The 13,691-nt window shown below is 36.6% G+C and overlaps 1 protein-coding gene across 2 annotated transcripts in view; it reads right to left on the bottom strand.

The window, feature by feature from the left end:
* Positions 1-13,691, bottom strand: part of SF3B1 (splicing factor 3b subunit 1) — a 56,252-nt gene that overhangs the window by 7,743 nt on the left and 34,818 nt on the right. The window contains exons 10-21 of one of the 2 annotated variants that reach the window (XM_069070151.1): positions 12,716-12,913; positions 12,480-12,581; positions 11,718-11,897; positions 10,158-10,244; positions 9,414-9,684; positions 8,818-8,963; positions 8,568-8,714; positions 8,306-8,431; positions 3,738-3,959; positions 2,829-3,011; positions 2,620-2,731; positions 840-960 (exon numbers count right to left, since the gene is read on the bottom strand). In XM_069070151.1, the coding sequence (XP_068926252.1) occupies positions 840-960; positions 2,620-2,731; positions 2,829-3,011; positions 3,738-3,959; positions 8,306-8,431; positions 8,568-8,714; positions 8,818-8,963; positions 9,414-9,684; positions 10,158-10,244; positions 11,718-11,897; positions 12,480-12,581; positions 12,716-12,913 (1,895 nt within the window). Of the gene's footprint in view, positions 1-839; positions 961-2,619; positions 2,732-2,828; positions 3,012-3,737; positions 3,960-8,305; positions 8,432-8,567; positions 8,715-8,817; positions 8,964-9,413; positions 9,685-10,157; positions 10,245-11,717; positions 11,898-12,479; positions 12,582-12,715; positions 12,914-13,691 lie in introns of those variants that run through there. The other variant, XR_011164855.1, reaches the window with a different exon arrangement.

Raw genomic sequence — 13,691 nt, 5'->3', positions numbered from 1 at the left:
TCAGCCAGTGCTCATCTGGCATCCATACGGGACAGTCATCTTAAAAGCCTCCAGCATAGCTCCCTGGATGCCAGAGGATACTCAGTCTGTAGATGCTTTCAATGATCACACAATAACGAAGCTATGGCTTCAAGAAATAGTACCGGTTAGTGCTATTAAGTTTATGGCTTAATTAAGCTATGGCTTCATAACATTTTTTGTGTCGTATATCTCTTGGGCAGCCTGATAAAGTTTAATCTTCTCAAATAATGTTTTTAAACACATAAGACAAAATACACTAGGATAACAAAGGAAACCAATTCTATTGAAGTTATCAAAATTAAAAACAGAACACCCCAAGTTCATGGATCCCAGCTAAAGAACTCCTGAGCTGGTGGGTAGGAGAGAGACAGAAGACTGGACCAGTGCTTCCATGAGCATAGGAACTCCTGGGTGAGGAAACTCCCTACCAATGTGGGCCAGCACTCATCTCTGCAACTAGAGGTTGTAAAATGACTTGTTCAGGATAATAAAAGTCTTCTTAATCAAATGGAATTCTCTCTCATAACTTCATAAATTTTAATTAACTCAATGCCAACTAGTAATCAACAAAATTATAGAAATGAAAAATCTGGTTAGGTCTTACAATTATAACTGAGTATTACAGAAAAACTGAAAAACAATACCAGTCCTTAATGGACTGATAATACAAGCTGATCTCAACATAAAGGTTATTTTTAACAAATGAGTATTAGTAAACCATTTTACACATTCTGGGAAATATCACATTATTTTTTAAAGCTAACTTTTTAATAAGGCAGTTTTGGAGAAGGAAAATTTTTTAAGCTTTTTAGCAATACCTGTCAGCAATACGTCCAACAAGATCAATACAGTTTTCTTGTACTTTCTCATGTCTATTCTTTAAGATTGGTGTAAGCCTTGGCAATAAGTCTTTAATTGGTGGAGTCATCTTGTGCATACCTATTCAATGAAAATCAATAAACAATTAATATTTGAACCATATTTTTACTTCTCCCTTTATTGAACTTGTGTATACAACTAGGCATAAGACTTCCAACTACCTATAGAGAACTTCAGACACTGATTTTTAAATTTCATTTTTGCCATCAACTTTCAACATTAAATGAAAGAAAATCAGTGAGATGGGCAATTCAAAGTGGTGAACAATCCCCAAAAAAGTTGATTTGGTTTTGGAATGTGTTTTTGTATTGACATTGAAATAACAGTCTATCTAATGATCTGACAAAGAACACTACTACTTCAAACCAGGGGTAGAAGTTTAAATTAAAGTAAAAATTTCAGAAAGGGCCCCCTTACCCTTTAACTGCAAAACAAACAGATCTCCAGTCTCCCTGCAATGCAGGGGATACTTGGGTGGTATTTAAACCTATGGAGAGAAAAAAAGGAGGCAGCTGGCAGGGGCTCTTGCTCTCACTCAAAGATTTTTTGCTCTGACTGATTTGCTCTCCATTGTCTTTCCCACTTTCCCCAGGCAAACCATAAGGTTTGAAAACCCCATGCACACCAGAGCCAATGATTATCCCTCAACAAATTGAATCTTTCAAGTTTAAAAGGGCTTAATTGATTTGGGGATCATATGCATATTTATCAATGCAGTGTTTTAGTTCTCTAACTTTCCATAAATATATTTTGTTAAGTTAGTAGGATGAGTAGCTGCCATAGCCCATAGCTGACTACCTTCATGGAGGTTACTTGGGGCCCCTCCAAACCCTGAAAGGGTTGCTTCTAACAGGAACTTTACTTCAAAGATAATACAGTAAAAGAGATGTAGTGTACCACAGTGGCTAGAGGGCTGGACTTAGAGTCAGGAGACCTGGGTTCAAATCCCACCTTAGATGCTTATTAGCTGTGCCAAGTCACTTACCTTCTCAGAGCCTCAGTTTCCTCATCTGTAAAATGGGCATAATACTTGCACTACCTACCTCATAGGGTTGTTGTGAGGAAAGCGCTTTGAAAACCTTAAAGCATTATATAAATGTGAGTTATTATTATTATTATCGGGAAAGCTATCTTGCTTCATCATACTGCCCTCTTACTAAAAGCTCATCTTCATTCTCCACTTTCTAAAAATCATTTACTCTAAGCTTGATGCATCTATTTTTGACACTTCCTTTGGGAGAGCTAACAGTATATTATTTTAAAAGATCTACCAGGCAAGCTAGGGAGATGACTAAAGATAAAGAAACAGTAACTTGTAAATTAATCGTTTTATAATCTCTTAAAGTCAAATGAACTGGAAAACTAACTTTCTCAGCATCTGCCAATTTTGAGTTGTCTTAATGCTCTTTAATATTATGTTCTAAAGGTAAAATGAGATTTTTAAGTTGATAGGATACTATTTCTCAAGGATCTAAATTCTATAATGCCAAGCTCTTCAAATTTAGAACAGCCCCTCTCTATTCTAACAAACTGTATTAACCTAAATTATTCTTTGGAAATGTAATAATTTCACGACCTCCTTATTTAGTTTGGAGCAACCAAAAGTGTTCAAAACCAGAAGTGGGAATTACTGTCCCAATTACTATGCTTGAGTGCAAATTAACAATTTATAAATCAACAAGGCTAAGGTATATCTCACATTTTCCCAAAATTCCATACCTATTACATTCACAATGGCCTTCAGTGCTCCAAGGATGCTTCCCAATACTTCAGGGTACTCTTCACCCAAGTACTCATACAGGACAACACCCAAATGTCCCATCAATTTTTCCTAAAATAAAGAAATATAATTTAGAAACACATACCGAAGTTACTTAACATTTTATATAAAAGAGGAAGGGGAAAGGGGGGAAGAAGAAAAAAATTACCTCTTGACAAGTTTTCATAACGACAGCAGTACGAGAGATGAGGTCAGCAGCCTGTTGTCTGACTTTGGCTGATTTGTTGTTCAAACGCCACAAAACTGTACCACAGATCTGAGGTAAATATGGTTTGACTCTTTTGCCAAGGGCATTGACTACTGTGCCAAAACCATTCAACATCACTGAGTCCTTTAAAAAAAGAAAAGGCAATTAACTTACACTGTGATACAGCAATAGATGTAAATGAGTATTTCAGGTATTTCCTTACCATTTAAGGTTCTTCCTCATTTATAAAGTATTTTAAAGCTTACAAAGCAATTTCCTTCCAAAAATATAGAACTCTTCAGCTCTTTTTACAGGTAATGAAACTGAGATTTAGTGACACCCCCAGCACACCCAGTTACTGCAAAGTGTCGAAACAAGAGTTAGCACTTAGGTTTCCTGACCCTAGATCGAGTGCTCTTATTGGTGTGGTTCACTGTGGCTTAATGGAACAAGTGAAACTACGTAATGAAAGAACTTTATTAAGAGTAAAATGGAAAACTAAAGACAAAGACAGATCCAAATTTTAAGTTTTATCACAGGAAAACTTTAAATAAACAAGAATTTGAGGCCGTTGCCATCTTAATTTCATTCTTTTTTTTTATATCTACATAGAAATATGTAAGTGAAAACAATCTGTCATAAGTTGTAAAAGAGAAAGATGGGAAATTTTTCTTACAAATTAAACCTGTTGGGGCGGCTAGGTGGCAAAGTGAATAAAGCACCGCCCCTGGAGTCAGGAGAACCTGAGTTCAAATGGCCTCAGACACTTAACTAGGCATGTGACCCTGGGCAAGTCACTTAACCCCAACTACCCTGTCTTCCCCTCTCCAAAAAGCAAAAAAACAAAAACAAACAAGTTAAACTTGTTACCTCTGTGGTCTGTTCCTGAAAGGCATAAAGGATGCCATCAATAAGCTGCTCTTCAAGTTTGTGGTCAATATCTGCTGCACCCAAGTTTCCCATTATTTTCTCAATAGTTTCCATAACCATTTTCCTGTACTGTTCAGCTTCATCTTTCAGATCATCCACAATCCGGGAAATAATTTCTGCTGCACCTACTTTGTTTGCCAACTCCACTGTGGTATCCACTAACTGAAAAGAGAAAAAGCAAGCTCTTAAAACATTCTTAATTCATTTTTCTTTTAAGGAAATGAAGGCTAAAGGTATCTTTACAATAATTCTCCTGTGGTTTCCCAGTCCCTGAAATTTCAGATACATACAAAAAATAAGAGGTTAACAGGATCTCTTGGATATTATGTGTAAAGAATAAGGAAACACTTAGTTTGAGAATAAAAAATGAGATTTTTTTTCTTCCTTCAGTCTATAGGGTAAAGAAAATACAGGTTATATAAGGATCTATCTAACTTCAGAATTGCAAATAGTCCAGTATTGTTTCTGAATCAACAAAAAATATTTGCTAAGTGCCTACTATGTGATGAGGTATTATGTAAAGCTCTGCACAGACTTGAACAGTGTTTATTTAGAACATGCTTATAATCTCCTCTAAACCTTCTGCTTTCTTTCTTCTCACATATTCATTCAACTGAAGCTACTCTCTCCCAGCCACTAAAGATCTCAACTGACAAATCTAATGGTCTTTTCTCCAACCTGCAGCACTTTACACTTTATCACTATGTCATCCTAGATACTTTCTTCCTTTCTAGGTCTTCATGGCTCTAACTGAATGAATTCCTTCTCAGTCTCCTCTGTTAATTCTTCCTCCATCTAACACTCACTTAACATGACTTAGCATGACCAACATTCAGTCCTAGGATGCCTTCTCTTAGCCTTCCTTACTATCTCTTTCAATCTCCTCAGCAATCACAGGTTCAATTACCCATATCTATAAAGATGATTCTCAGATCTACAGATCCAGCTCTAGTCTCCCTACAATAAGCTCCAACTACCTATTGGTCATCTTGAACTGATTATCCTGGAAACATTTCAAACTCAACATGATAAAACAGAATTCAACCTCCCTGCCACGCCATCTCATCCCACACCTCCTCAAAATGTTCCCCTCCCCCAAAATTCCCTGTCAAGGGCAATGTTCATCTTTTCATTCACACAGGATCACAAGCTCAGTGTTATCTTCACTCTCCCTCACCCTACATATCCAATCCCAACCCCAAACTGTTGATTTTACCTTCAGAGAATCATCTCTCAGATATGTGCTTTTTTTTCTCTATTTTATTTACAAAGGTACAATCTAGTAGTGAGCCTGGTTCAGACTTTCATCACTTCTCATCCACACAACTGCAATGGCTTTCTCCTAATTGGTGGTCCTGCCTCAAAGTCTCTGCTCACTCCTATTTATCACCTACTCAGTTGAACGATTTCTGTAAATCATAGAAGTCCTACTGTTTCAAATTTAAAGTTCTTTACAACTTTACCCCATCATTCTAGTCTCTTATACTTTTCTCCCTTCTACAAACTGGCTACTACACAGATCTTCTAGCAATTTCTTGAACCTGACATTTCATTTCCCATCTCTGTGTCTTTACATAAGCATGTCCCCTATGCCTGGAATGCTCCCCCTCTCTAGCCTCTTCTCACCTCTGAATCTTAGATCCTTTGAGTTCCTTGGCTTCTTTATTAATTTATTAACTGTTTTCCCAGCCGTGCAGTGGCTTCCCCCTGAGATTACTTCCTCCCTACTCGTACTCTGGGTATACTTTGTATGGATTGAATTATTTACATGCTGTCTCATTTCTTAGAAGGTGAGCTCTGTGAGGGAAGAAACTTTTTACCTTTCTTTGTATATTATCACTTTAGCACAGTGCCCAGCACATCATAAATGCTTCCTGATTCAGGCTGATCATTCTGATTAATTAATATTTTGGTTTCTGAACTCTGCTTTTAGGAGAAAGTAAGATACCACAAGGGGGGAAAATGTCTGTACTTAATAAAGAAAACTAGATTCCAGCATATGTACATGTTCAGTGAAATCTATAATGGCTTGGCTACATCTGTCAAGGTTGCCACTGTTTCAGTTAAACGTTTAAACTAGAAGCCATAGTTATCCTGAGTCCTCCCTCTCTCCATCTCCCCTCAACATCAGCCACTGCCTAGTCCTGACATTTTGCCTTTACATCATCTTGTTCTTCATTCCTTAATATCATGACTTTGGTTCACATCATCACCTCTAACTTGCATTATTACTGTATCATATTATTATCTCTCAACCTTCTAGTCTATCCTATGTATTAACATAGGAATAATCATCCTAATGTACAGTTCTAAAGTCAATCCCCAAAACAAAAATATTCAGAGCTTTCTTCTGTCCACGTGTATACAGTCCAAATTCCTTAGCATTCCATAACCTGGTTTAAAAGCTGACAACCCAACTTTTCTCTCTCACTTCTCTCCTAAACCCTTCTTCCATTGTACACTGCAATAAAACCAGAGGATTAAACATTGTCTTAATTTTTGCCCTTTTAACCTCTGCTTTTATTCAAGACTATCCCTATACTTAGAATGTACTATCTCCAAACAGTGCGTTTCAGTTCTTCAAGGTCAGGTTAGGTTCTACATCCTACAAGAAACCTTCCCTTCTCCTTTCAACTAAAAACAATCAACAAGCACTTGCAATTGCTGCAGACAGTGTGCTTGTTAGATATTGGGGAACACAAATACAAAGATTAGAACACTGTCTCACAGAACTTTTGATTCTCCTGTTCCTCAACCCCCTCGATTTCCTTTGTGTTTCTATTCATTTACCACAGTTGAATTTTTATTATACTTATACAAAGCAGAAACTCTGGCAGGTCTTAGCAAAACTGGAAAAATGCTAAATACAAGGCTGGTAACACACTGTCTACTGTCCCCAGACAAGCTAAGTTCAGAGAAGGTAATCTCTGGGTTAACCATAAATGAGGGATTTTTCAGTCATACTATGTCTAAGTTATACTGCAGAGGGATTGAAATCTGTACCAGACATAGGAATATCCACTCCCCACAAAATCCCCAATCCTTGTGTGCCTAGATCTTAACTGCTACATGTTGAGGGTACCTCATCTCTTACCCAACTTTAAAATGGCCCAGAACCTTCACCCAGCAGACACCAAATATTAAACTGATGCCCAGGATTGAGGCAAAGACCCAGAACCCTACAGACTGCACTGTATACAGGACATTCATGAAACATCACTAAGCAGGAAAGTGAACTAAGACAGCTTCCCCAGCTCCTTTTTTCTATACTTCAAGGGTTAAACACATGTTAACATTAAAGTTCTGCCTTAAGTTTAAGTGCAACATATTTTTTTAGAATATGGTTCCCCAAGTTGTAGAATTGGTAAAGAAAGGCAAAAACCATGCAGGGTAAATACTGTACGTGAAAACCCTGTTTAAAATATTGCACTATGCTAGATTTTTTAAATGAAGCACTAGACAAAAAAATACAATAGCTAAGAGTAAAGCATGACCCTAAATAACCTATTTCTTCAGTGAGGAGAAAATTTCATACAATGTCTACGGATAATTTTGTATTCAATTAAATAAGTACAGTAGATTCCCTATACCCTGCCCCCCGCCACTATCAATACTAAATTAAGAATGATTGCAACGGGAGACCGCTACATTTAACTGCAACTGTCAGAGCGGACCTGCCCGCCTGCCGCTCACCCGCAATGCCGCATCCCCAGCCCATGCCGCACCCGCTCTCCAGCCTTCCCTGAGTGTCCCCAACCAAAGGATTTCCCTAAGGTCTGAGAGGAGAGGAGAAAACTGCCCGACTTCGGCCGGCCACTCTAGGCCTACACTGCTTGTGTTACTTCCTCCCCTCGTCTCCTAGCAACCACTGCCCGCTTGGGTCAGCTTTGACTCTGGGAGCTTCGGAACTGGACTGATCTTCCAGTCCGACGGCTAGAGATGGCAGAGGTTGAGGAAGCTCTAAAGAGGATTCCGAACCATAAAGGGGTTAGTGGAACAATGGTTGTTAATGCTGAAGCTTCCCAGTTCCACTGATGACCTTGATCTTGATGCTGAAGGAGCTTGTGAGGAGGAGAAAACCCTAAACAAACTGGAAAATTCACTAGAGGAGCACTAGGAATGGTATCTGAAAAAGAACCATCATTAACTACAAGAGGTCAAGCCAACCAGTAGAACAATGACCCTGACCAGAGAACAGTAAGTCTGAGTGTGACCCATGGACTAGATGAGATTTGTGCTACTGAATCAAGTGTTACCTGGAGAGAAATGGTGATATCCTTCCTCCCTCCCTTTTCGCCTCTCCAGGAGTGGCCCAGATGTCTTCTGGGTTATTCACTCTACCTCTATGCTTCCATACGTCCCTGTTCCCACTATATGGGAAAGAGGATATCTGGAATTTTGTCTTTTTTATATACCCACTTTTAAACTTAAGCCTTTAAAATATCATAAAATATGCTGGCCAAGAATGACTACAACATATCATAATGGTTTTCATAACTAAACCTTACCTGTCTATAATTTCTTCGGTCCAGTGCCATTCTGTGTTGCCAAAAATGTTTGAAAAAAGGAGGCAGAATCTCTGTTTTAATGTAATTTGCTTCTACACCATCTGTTCCACAACACTGCTTTACCACCTGAGAGAGACAACATTTAATAAATAATGGGATGAAGATGCTAATATAAAACTAACTGGCTTCTTCATTAATGCTTTTCCAATTTCCTCTTTAGACTGTGACACACAACCATTTTAGATGAATTAATATGACAAACCTTCAACACAATTTTTTTCATTTCTTCATCAGGAGACTGGAATTCTCTGATAAGGATTAACATCACTTCTCTGGTATAGTAGTTTGCATATTCTGCATCCATGAGAGGAATAAGGTATCCAATAGCTTTCAAGAAAGCAGCCAAACCCTGTTTTAATTTTTTAAAAAAGTTAAATATAAAATTATGGTTCAAGTTGTAACTTGAAAAGGAAATAAGAAAAGGAAAAGTAGGAATTAATTTTTAGATATACCTTTCCTCTGTGCTGGCGGATACCTTTCCACAAAGGCTTCAACACAGAATCAAAAGATTCAATGCCATAAGGAGTAGCTGCTTCAGCCAGAGCAGCAATAGCCAAAGCACTAATGGTCCTGACTTTCTGTTGTTCATCCACAAGACCTGAAACATAAGACTATTAAGTTTAAAAACAAAAAAACCTACACTGCTTCTAACAGTCTAATCAAAATACACAGATGGTGGTGTGGAAGCAGGAAGTGTAACAAATAGGCCAAAAGATCACATCATAATTGTGGCCTGTTAGCCCATAACTTCTATGTCTTTAATACTATGACCTTGTTTATGCTAGGTTAAACCACTACTTGTGTGTTATTATATGTGCATGCACACACACAAAGAGACATAGCCAGCTTTATCAATCAGGCTCAAAAGTACATATCCATTTTGTTCTCAATAAGAGTAAATAACATCCCATTATACTTTCATCTTTGCAAACACTATTCTTTAATATCTTGCCCCAAAGCAACACCTGCCCCCCAAAAAGTTTCAAGTCAAATATCACACCTTTAAGTTCAAAACAAGAGTAAGTTTAGCATATTCATTACAACTTACCATGTTCAATGATTTCAACTAAACTTCTGAGATGAGGGAGGATGGCACAACCCATAAGAATAGCAATTTGCTGTACAATCTTAATACCAGTATGCCTAGCCTGCCAGGACTTCTTGCTCTTACACACAGCTTTCAAGAAGGGCAACAGCGAAGGAATGCCCAAGGCAGATGCAACAACAGCAAAAGCTCGAGCTGTTGTGTTACGGACATATTCATCCATGTTATCAATATCAGGTCGCATAGTAGAAATCATGGTTGCCAAGCCAGCAGCCTAAAAAAAAAGGTTAAATCACCCATGAAAATGAAGATTTACATGCCTCAAACACTTTGTTAATTCTAACTCACTTTATAGCTGATGAAGCAGTTCATTCACAATAATCCTGTGAAGCAGACAGTGAGAGTTATCTTTACTGTTTTATGGTTAAGGAAACATGTCCACAGAGATGAGTTAGCATTCCTGTGGACACACTGCCAGTGCCATTGTGAGGACTTGCACCCAGGCTTTTTTGATTCCAACCCCAATGCACTTTCTATTACACAATGCTATCTCCCCTACTAGTCACCAACCTGCTTTAGTACAATTTTCTGGTGCCTAAGAACAAGTGGTGGATTAATTCCTTCCCTCTGACATTTATATTTAATTACAAGAGCAACTGCCCTCTGAAATTCACACATTTCCTATGGCCAGATTTTAGCTTTCTTCTTGAAAATATATTCAATGTCATCAAAGATATAAAGAAATACCTTAGCCAAATTTGAAATTATCTCCCTGCCTTCCACTCTGGCATAATAATCTTCATCAATCAATAGTGGTTCAATAACCACAAGGATCTGTGAAGAAAAGAAAGTAGGTGTTATAGCAAGAATCGGCTCATTCTATAGATTTTATATATATATAATTATATATCATTCATCAAGCCCCAGATAGAACAGAATTTAAAAGTATGGGATGTGGCTAGTACAGAAATGCTTTTACAATACTTCATATATATATAATGGGTGTCACTGCTTGCCTTCTCAATCATTAGGGGAAGGAATGGAGAGAATTTGAAACTCAAAAAAAAAAAATCAAAGAAATGTTAAAAAAAAAAAATTAACAAACAATAAAGATGGAGATGGGAAAGGAAGAGACAGCCAAGAAAGCAAAAAACAAGTCAAAATGAAAAACCTCATAGCATGGATGAGGCTATTTATTAAACTGTCCTAATAAACTTCAACAGTCCCTAAGAACATCAATATACTAAAACCACTGTATAACTTATTTTCATAACAAGTTCTAGGTCATTAAGTTAAATTATCTTGTAATTATTCCATTTAAGAGGACACAGAATTATATATTTTCATCCAGAGTGATTCAAGGTAAAAATAAACTCTTTACTAAAGGGTTACACTTGGAATACAAAAGCTCAAGTACTTAAAGCATTCCCAGAGAATTCTGTTAATTTAATTCTGTTAATAAAAGGTTTGTATTGTACCATTTTTATAATCTTCCCAACAACTCTGTAAAGATGTTTTATCATAGGGGTGGCTAGGTGGCGCAGTGAATAGAGCACGGGCCCTGGGGTCAGGACCTGAATTCAAATCCAGTCTCAGACACTTAACACAAAAACTAGCTGTGTGACCTTGGGCAAGTCACTTAACCCCAACTGCCCTACCTTCCCCCCTCCAAAAAGCAAAAAAAAAAAAAATTTTTTTTTTATTATTTTTTAAAAAGATGTTTTATCACTGATTAGAGCAAATATTTATGTAGAGCTTTAAGATTTGCAAAGTATTTTGCACTTTACTTCATTTGATCCATAAGATAATCTTGTGGGTGGGTAGGTGTTATTAGTGACCTCATTTCATAAATGAGAAAACTGAAATACAGAAAGGTTAGGTGATTTGCCTAAGGTCACACAGCTAAAAAGTACCTAAGGCACATTCAAACCCAGGTTTTCCTGATTCCGAGTCACTCTACTTACCCCAAAACCCACATATTACCCCAAAACCCAACAATATTCAAGTCATTTTTCGTAATTACAGAACACATATGAAAAAACACTACTTCCCCAATTCTATTAAAAAATTATTATCAGGGGTGGCCAGGTGGCTCAGCAAGTAAGAGCACCAGCACAGTGTCGGGATGACCTGGGTGGGGATCGAATCTGGGATCAGATGCTTAGCACCACACCCAGAAATGACTGGCCATGTAATCTTGAGCAAGTTACTTAACCCGGATTGCTTTAAAAAAAAAAACTATTATCATTTTTAAAATGTGAAAATAAATCCAAATTTTAAAAGCTAAGAAGAAAAAAAACACCAAACCTTATGCACATACGGTCGAACCAAGTCATCCAGCTTGTACAAAATTCTATCAATAACTTTTACAAGTAAATGACGTTCCTGATCTTCAAGTGTTGGAGACATCAGCAAAGGAAGAATCTGATTAAACAAAGGCCCAGCTCCAAATTCACGAGCTTTGTCAGTGATTTGACGCAATGCAGCCTAAAAACAAGAAAGCAATGAGTTAGAGAATTTCCTTATTTTTAACATATCCTTTCTGAAAACAGGTTTTTATGATTCTTTTTCAAAAAGGTCACTTCATGAGCATTTCTGGCATAGAACTGGAATGAATTTACTATATATAAGCTGTTTAATTTATCCAAATAAAAGGTGAAAACCAATGGTTTTCTGGTACAACTTGTGATAAAGAATGCTAGAAAAGCCTACTATTTCAGAGAGTTTATCATCCTACTTTCAGGGCACAGATGACATCAACTACCTAATTCTGCTCCAATTCTTTTCTATTTTTCATAGTAATACCAAAAACCATTTAATATTCTAAAAGGCAATTTCATATCTCCAGGAAAACAAATGATAAAACCCAAAGTTCATTTCAAATGTTAAAAAGTTTGATTCTTTATGAAAATCTATCTTAAAGCTTAATCTTTCACCCCACCTAATAAATTAATTTCATCCTATTCCATCTGAAGGAAAGCATTAAATAATTAGGCAAGACCACAGAAAGAACAAATATAAATTACTATACTTAAGAACATAATAATGTGATTTTTTATAAATTCTTACCTTTCTCATTGGAGGTGTGCCATTCTTGATTTTTAAAAGCAATTTCATTATTTTTCTCTCTTTTTGTTCTTCTGGACTAAGTGTTGATTCATCTACATCCACCTATAGAAAATTTTCACAAATAATATAAAAGGTAAGATGATATAGTGTGTACTATAAGACCATCCATTCCCCACTCCCCAAAAATAAAAGGAAAACACATTAAACCTTTCACTAATTCCACTATTTTTACTTACCAACAGTTTATCAAAGTATTGAATATCATCAGGTTTTAGAAATGGAAGATTTCCAGATGGCTGGTCATTAACACTTTTCATAGTCCTATCTTCAGTTTGCATGTGAAATCCAGTCATGCCACCTAAAGGTGTAGGAGTTGCTGTAAGCTTCCGAGCTGGAGTACGAATGGGAACATAGCCAGCAGGAGGAGGGAGTACCTAATGAATTAGAGTTTAATAGTGATATAGAAGTATCATCAAAATTATATAATAGCCTTACATGACTTAAAATTTTAAGAATTTCTGACTGCCTAATGTCAAGAATTTAATACAAATCTCAAACACATTCTCTACATTAATGAGGAGTTTTAAATTACAAGAATGAATTGCCTTCACAAGAATCAGTGATTACTTTGGTATAATGAACATATTTTGGTTTTGTTTTAAACCTGTAATTTCACTGATATAGGGAGTATCTGATGAGGAGAACTTCCTGTATTAATGAAGTTGGACAACTTAACAGTTTTAGAGAGTTCCTGGAACTAACTCCTGATAGTCTCAGAGGCAAAATATGTAAGGGATGAGACTTGAACCCAGGTAGTATACTGGTCACTGCTTCTCTTACATTATCTGTTTCATTTTGTGGCAAGAATAGTGATTTAAGATTTTGATCACTTAATGTTTTCTAAGACACATTAAACAATATTCCATTGTATCAAAGACAATCCTTTAGAAACGACTGATAAAAATGTGTAGTAATACAGAAAGACACAAAGGAACAAAAATCAGAGTTCATATTAATTGGAACAAAAAAGATAACTTTTAAATAATAATCTTGATCAATGTTTGCCTACAAAGGCTATACTTGCTCAAAGCTTTAAAACTATATACCATTAAAAAAAAATTCCATCAATCTTAAAATTTTAAACCATAGCAAATACACATCTATCTTATGCTCCAAAAATTACAAAAGGAACTGTATTAATACATGTTGTTG

Source organism: Petaurus breviceps, unplaced genomic scaffold (assembly GCF_028583685.1).
Source record: "Petaurus breviceps papuanus isolate PSGF00001 unplaced genomic scaffold, PetGlider_PUasm1.0 90804, whole genome shotgun sequence".
In the NCBI taxonomy this organism is placed as follows: Eukaryota; Metazoa; Chordata; class Mammalia; order Diprotodontia; family Petauridae; genus Petaurus; species Petaurus breviceps.
Note: the sequence above shows the minus strand (reverse complement) of the source record. Positions and strands in the feature narration are given on the sequence as shown.